This window comes from Oncorhynchus mykiss, chromosome 13 (genome assembly GCF_013265735.2).
Source record: "Oncorhynchus mykiss isolate Arlee chromosome 13, USDA_OmykA_1.1, whole genome shotgun sequence".
Classification (NCBI taxonomy): domain Eukaryota; kingdom Metazoa; phylum Chordata; class Actinopteri; order Salmoniformes; family Salmonidae; genus Oncorhynchus; species Oncorhynchus mykiss.
In genome coordinates, this window is record NC_048577.1 from 20,010,736 (window position 1) to 20,017,931 (window position 7,196).

Here is a 7,196-nt window from a genome sequence, read left to right on the forward strand (position 1 = left end):
ACCCAGGTGGAGATTCCACAAGAGGTCAGGGAGGTCATGGACAGCCTGCTGGACAAGGTGGCAGATGGAGAAGCCCATTAGAAGAATGCTGAGGTCCTCGTGGCAAACCTGAACCCCTATCCTCCCTCATCCTCAGAAGTTTATGTCATACGGGACCTGGACAGCCAGGTAGACAAGGTAAGACTGGATCCTTTATTTGTGAACTGTTGTTGTATACTACACTGTTAAAAATAGGGATCCAAACGGGTTCTTTGGCTGTCCCCATAAAATAACCCTTTTTAGTTCCAGGTAGAACCTTTTTTGGTTCCATATACAATCCTCTGTAGAAAGGGTTTTACCAGGCCTCCCGGGTGGCGCAGTGGTTAAGGACGCTGTACTGCAGCTGGGTTCGCACCCAGGCTCTGTCGTAACCGGCCGCGACCGGGAGGTCCGTGGGGCGATGCACAATTGGCCTAGCGTCGTCCGGGTGAGGGAGGGCTTGGCCGGTAGGGATATCCTTGTCTCATCACGCACCGGCGCAGTGCCCGCTAACCAAGGTTGCCAGGTGCACGGTATTTCCTCCGGGCTTCCGGGTTGGATGCGCGCTGTGTTAAGAAGCAGTGCGGCTTGGTTGGGTTTGGGAGGACGCATGACTTTCAACCTTCGTCTCTCCCGAGCCCATACGGGTGTTGTAGCAATGAGACAAGATAGCTACTAAAACAATTGGATACCATGAAATTGGGGAGAAAAAATTGGTAAAATTCAACCACAAAAAATAACCCAAAAAGGGTTCTCCTATGGGGACAGCAGAAGAACCCTTTAAGGTTCTAGATAACACCTTTTTTTTCTAAGTGTGTTCTAAACAAATAAGAAATACACGTGATAGGTAGTAAAGTATTGCAATGCCTCTCTTTCTCATCTATGTGAAGGCAAAGGAGGTTGAGGCCCTTGACCTTAGCACATGTCCCATACTCCAAACGGCCCTCACAGACACTGACACCGTGATGAAGACTGCATACAAGATCATGCCGAAGAAGATTGTGGTACTTGTTTCCACCATCAAGCATATCATCACCCAGGTGCTTCTTCAAGTAGATCCCCAAGCCTTTCAGGGGGGAGTGTATTTGGAGACACCTGCTATCATCAACGACACCCAAGCTCTTCTGTGGTCTATTCCCTGGGTCGAGGTCACTGAGGAGGAGGAGCTGTTGAACGGTCAGCAGTCCACTGATGCTTATGAGGTGGCTAAGACTGTCATCAACAACCTTGAGCAAGTGCTAGGCCCGAAACCTGTGCTGGCGAGAGCACTGGGAATCGGGTCACACATCTTGACAAGGTACATTGTTCATCTCGTAGGTCTATGCATTGCTAAGACAGTGCCCGTTGTTTATGCTGCCAATGAAGAGGAGAGACGTATTAGTCAGGATATGGTGAACATCTGTCCTCTACCTGCTAGATTGATCATTAGTGGAGAACTATTCAGTGACTTCATAGTGAAGTTTATTCTAAAACTTCATCCAATGAACGGACGCGGTACTAAACAGCTTGACCAACAGGCTCTGCTCTTACTGGTCGTTAAAATGGCCTCGGTTGCTTTTAACATCTTGAGGAAGATTCCAGGTATATCTGTGGATGAAAATCTGTGCCCCCCCTTATGCAACATGAGAAAGACAGTGTTGCACATGCAGAGTGCCATGATACATCAGTTTGGCACGACAATCAAGATAAAAAAACTGGTTGCCATGAAGGACACGGTGATCATCTCCACCATCCCCAGCGCTATCTGTGAGGGGATCCTGATGGTGTACAAGGGCATCAGTGACACCTATCCGCTTCAAGTCCTCGGCCCACGGTGTCCAATAGCTAGGAGCTGCGAAGAGGCTATGGAGAGCAAACTCTTTGCAGTAGCCCTACCCGAGGACCTTAGGAAGACCATCTACGATCACTACGGGTCCTGGGTCGGGAAACTGGCACTGATCCTGAAGGCTTTCCCCTTGAATGACCGCATCAAGTTGGAATACATCCGTCGTGTTTCTCTGCCTCGTTCCTCCAACAGAGATGTAGTCTGGATCGACCCCAAATACTTTGTTGGGGACGACGATGAAGAGGTTGTGACATCAAGCAACACAATGCCTGATAATCCTCTTGCTCTCGACGTCAGTCAGGCTGCCTTTTTGAAGCAGTTCCCACAGACTGATGTTTTCGAGGTAACCACAAAGGACTGTGGAAAGCCTGTGCAAGAACTGGCTCGGACGGAGACCGAGAGGAACAAACCAAAGATGACAAACCTTGATATTGTTCCTGTTATTCTTGTCAGGAAAGTCTTTGACTCTGTTTTTGCAGATTCATGTACAATCAAGCAGCAATACGGTTCATGGGAAGACGTCTCACTTTGCAATGATATGGTAGAGCACCTACATATCCAGGTTCAGAAAGAGGCATTGAAATACCAAAACCAAAGACTGTTCTTACACACTCTGAGGAAGCTCAACGATGAGACGGACAAGATGGCCAAATTCTTAGAAGACGTCTCATTCTCTATCAAGAGCAAGTACTTCAGGACTTTCCATGACTGGCCAATGGTTAAAGCCCAGCTATACCCAGAAATACAGTCTCTGCTAGTCTGCGATATCATGGTCAGAGAGATCATGGCTCACCTGAGGCCTACCTTGACCTTCGCCAAGGACACCAAGAAGGGTGATGACCGGCCATACTGCATCAACATCCCGGTCAAGAGAGAGACCAGAACCCCGGATGATACAGGTAGAACAATGCTACTGTTGGTGTTGTACATTCAGAATCAGGCCTAGTATCTTGTAAATGACTGGTATTCCACAATGTTCTTTCATTCACAATTTCACAACAAAATCCGATGTAGAGTCAACTGCTACAGTAACAGTCAGCTAACCAGTTGGACAATAACAATTTGAACTCCTCCCTTCCTTTCAAATGTACTATCTTCTCACATTTCCATTTCCCCTAGACAAGACCAAGCTGGAGCTTTGCATTGAGAAAGCCAGCGCTGACAGAATGAAGAAGCTCCTCACCCCACTTGAGAAGGTAAGCTACACTGTTTTCTGTATTGTCTCATTGATAATATCAGTCAATTTGAATGTTGTCTGTCCCGTACTGAGCTGCAGCTTCAGCATTGAATGGTTGCTGATGGTGATGGCTTCCTGAGGTTTGTTTCCACTACAGGAGGGGAGGAGGGCTAATAATTATGTTTGGAATGGAGTAACTGGAATGGCATCAAACACATGGAAACTGTGTGTTTGATGTGTTCGATACCATTCCATTAACACCATTCCAGCCATTACTATGAGCCTGTCCTCCCCAATTAAGGTGCCTGTAGTTTCCACTCACCAACTATGTTTGTTCACAGGAACCCGAACCCTTCTGGAAGACAGGATCGATGGCAATGATGAAGGAGGAAAATAATAAAAAGAAGAAGGTGAAGAAGAGGGGTTGCGGCTGGTTCTGGGGTGGGTTTGGCCGTAAGAGAAAAACAGCGAAAGAATTCCCACAGACTGTTGTTTTCGAGTCAACCACAAAGGACTGTGGAAAGCCTGTGCAAGAACAGACTCAGACGGAGACTGAGAGGAACAAACCAAAGGTGACAGACCTTGATATTGTTCCTGTTATTCTTGTCAGGAAAGCCTTTGACTCTGTCTTCCCAGTTTCATGTACAATCAAGCAGCAATACGGTTCATGGGAAGATGTTCCACTTTGCAATGTTATGGTAGAGCACATACATATCCAGGTTCAGAAAGAGGCATTGAAATACCAAAACCAAAGACTGTTCTTACGCACTCTGAGGAAGCTCAACGATGAGCCGGACAAGATGGCCAAATTCTTAGAAGACGTCTCACTCTCTATCAGGAGCAATTACCTCAGGACTTTCCATGAGTGGCCAATGGTTAAAGCCCAGCTATACCCAGAAATACAGCCTCTGCTGGTCTGTGATATCATGGTCAGGGAGATCATGGTTCACCTGAGGCCTACCGTGACCTTTGCCAAGGACACCAAGAAGGGTGATGACCGGCCATACTGCATCAACATCCCGGTCAAGAGAGAGACCAGAACCCCGGATGATACAGGTAGAACAATGCTACTGTTGGTGTTGTACATTCAGAATCAGACCTAGTCTCTTGTAAATGACTTGTATTCCACAATGTTCTTTCATTCACAATTTCACAACAGAATCCGATGTAGAGTAAACGGCTACATGTAACAGTCAACTAACCAGTTGGACAATAACAACTTGAACTCCTCCCTTCCGTTCAAATGTCCTATCTTGTCACATTTCCCTTTCCTGTAGAAAAGACCAAGCTGGAGCTTTGCATTGAGAAAGCCAGCGCTGACATAATGAAGGAACTCCTCACCCCACTTGAGAAGGTAAGCTACACTGTTTTCTGTATTGTCTCATTGATAATATCAGTCAATTTGAATGTTGTTTGTCCCGTACTGAGCTGGAGCTTCAGCATTGAAAGGTTGCTGATGGTGATGGCTTCCTGAGGTTTGTATCCACTACAGGAGGGGAGGAGGGCTAATAATTATGTTTGGAATGGAGTAACTGGAATGGCAACAAACACATGGAAACTTTGTGTTTGATGTGTTCGATACCATTCCATTAACACCATTCCAGCCATTACTATGAGCCCGTCCTCCCCAATTAAGGTGCCTGTAGTTTCCACTCACCAACTCTGTTTGTTCACAGGAACCCGAACCCTTCTGGAAGACGGGATGGATGGCAATGATGGAGGAGGAAAATAATAAAAAGAAGAAGAAGGGTTGCGGCTGGTTCTCGGGTTTGTTTGGCCGTAAGAAAAAAAACAGCGAAAGAATTGTGGATGGAGGATTGTCGCAGGCGCGGATACTAGAAATCACATCCACACAAACCAAGCGTATGGACACACACACATTTACACAGAGACAGATATAACAACAAGGCCTACCTCAGATCCCAAACAGACAACATATGTTGCCTGTCTAATAGTATGTCTTATTTTCCATTTTGGGATACAGGATGTTTATTTATATTTTACCAGAGGCTATGTTTTGGCACCAAACAATTATCTCTGTGAACTTTTATTTGAAAAATAAACACTTTATTTGAAGTATTTTGTGTGACTTTGTTTTCTAAAGACGTGTCTTTTATGACTTTATTTCTGATATATATATTTTACATTCCATATAGAGGAGCCTGATGCTCAATGTAACCAATAACCATCCATTGTATTGTTTTATGGTGTAGCCTGATAATCTGTGTTTTAAATTGTTGTTTTTGATTAGATAAACACATTTACTTTGCTGAAAATACAGTACGTTTCGGATTTTGGGCTTTTGGGATAATTTATACAGTAGACGATTCAAATTGATTGGTTAATTAACAACAATGAACATTTGGTGAATTAATATACGTTAAATAAAAACGCTTCCGTTGATAGTCTATCTGAAACGGATCATTTACAAGAATAAATGGTACAAAGAGTAGAATATGAAATGCTGTAGCTGCTTCTGAGGATCGTTTGGCCGTAAGAAAAAAAAAACCTAGTTGGACCCCTGGACATTTCTAACACTTCTTGACAATCTTGCTCAGAAACGCAGCAAGACCATAGCTGTCATGTAAGGCAGGTGTTTGGAAAGGAGAGCTCACCTCTACATTCAGTAGTCTACATGATATGACCAAGATGTATCACAGTGGGGCAGCATGGGATTAAAACTTTGCAACCTCGGTGCATCAGTGATCATGACGGAAGTCTCTCAATCATAACATGCTAAGATATTTTTCTTATTCTTTATTTAAAAACAATATAACACTTTGTACAAACATATTACTTGCTAATTAGAATGAATATAGGTTATGTAGTCTATAAAACGTATCAGGTCTGAGGTTTTTAGGAGTACATTCATGATGTGATGCCAAGGAATGAAGGGAATTATTAACCTGGACTAGGTCTTTGTAAGTCTGGGTACCCGTCTAACTAACATTCCGCTCCTTGTCCCTTCTGTCAAACACATGGTGCCCAGGCTAGGTCTTTGTACCTTCTTACATATAAATACAATTCAAATAACATACAGTATTATATACAAGACTTCTGTAACATTCTTGCACTTTGCACATTAACATTCTTAAGTCTCCAAATAGGGAACAAACTGTAAATCATTACACAGGTACAGGAGGGTTGAAAGCATGGTATGGCTCATACAATGTGTGGAAGTAAAAATGGGGGATCACGTGTTTCATTTAGGAGATAAAAACAACGCAAATGAATTGTATATTATTTTTTGTATCATTGAAGGAGATTTATTTGCCTACTGTGACCTACGGTTTGTACAAAGTCAGCGTATGTCCTCTCTAGAGAATCTAGATGTACTGTATCCTGGACAGCCAGCCAATGCAATTTCCAGCTTTCATGCAATTGCACACTCCTCTGTGTAGAAAGCTGGTACCCACAAAAGACTAACTCAGGTCTGATGTTTTTAAATAGTCCATTAGTAGGAGACCTGTGCCAACTTCCTGTGCTATGGCAGGCACCGTGTTATGCTGTGGAGCGCACGGTGTCCCCGGTGTGGGTGCATAGCCCGGTGCGGTACATTCCAGCTCCTCGTATCGGCCGGGCTAGAGTGGGCATCGAGCCAGGTGCCATGAAGCCGGCTCTACGCATCTGGTCTCCAGTGCGTCTCCTTGGGCCGGCGTACATGGCACCAGCCTTACGCATGGTGTCCCCGGTTCGCCAGCACAGCCCAGTGCGGGCTTTTCCACCTCACCGCACTGGCAGGGCAACCGGGAGCATTCAACCAGGTAAGGTTGGGCAGGCTCGGTGCTCAAGAGCTCCAGTGCGCCTGCACGGTCCGGTCTATCCAGTACCACCTCCACGCACCAGCCCTCCGGTGGCAGCCCCCCGCACCAGGCTGCCTCTCCGTCTCATCCCTATGGGTGCTCCCGCCTTTTCAGCGCCGCCAGAGCCTTCCTCCTCTCCAGCGCCGCCAGAGCCTCCCGCCTGTCCGGAGCCGCCAGAGTCTCCCGCCTGTCCGGAGCCGCCAGAGTCTCCCGCCTGTCCGGAGCCGCCAGAGTCTCCCGCCTGTCTGGAGCCGCCAGAGTCCTGAGCTACCCCTCGGTCCTGAGCTACCCCTCGGTCCTGAGCTGCCCCTCAGCCCTGAGCTACCCCTCAGTCCGGAGCTGCCCCTCAGTCCGGAGGAGTTTGTTTAGTCCA

At 46.2% G+C, this 7,196-nt stretch overlaps 1 protein-coding gene across 1 annotated transcript; it reads left to right on the plus strand.

Annotated features, from left to right (window-relative positions):
* Positions 1-86: 86 nt before the first annotated feature.
* On the plus strand, positions 87-5,090 carry LOC118938543. The gene is made up of 4 exons (XM_036942612.1): positions 87-177; positions 909-2,742; positions 4,298-4,374; positions 4,697-5,090. Exons 2-4 carry the CDS (start codon positions 984-986, stop codon positions 4,919-4,921), a joined length of 2,061 nt encoding a protein of 686 aa, XP_036798507.1. The 5' UTR covers positions 87-177; positions 909-983; the 3' UTR covers positions 4,922-5,090.
* The last annotated feature ends 2,106 nt before the right edge of the window (positions 5,091-7,196 follow it).

Coding starts and splice junctions, on each gene's coding strand:
- LOC118938543 (XM_036942612.1), top strand. CDS start 984: ATGAAGACTGCATACAAGATCATGCCGAAGAAGATTGTGGTACTTGTT. Junction 2,743..4,297: donor CAGAACCCCGGATGATACAG/GTAGAACAATGC, acceptor CCTTTCCTGTAG/AAAAGACCAAGCTGGAGCTT. Junction 4,375..4,696: donor TCCTCACCCCACTTGAGAAG/GTAAGCTACACT, acceptor GTTTGTTCACAG/GAACCCGAACCCTTCTGGAA.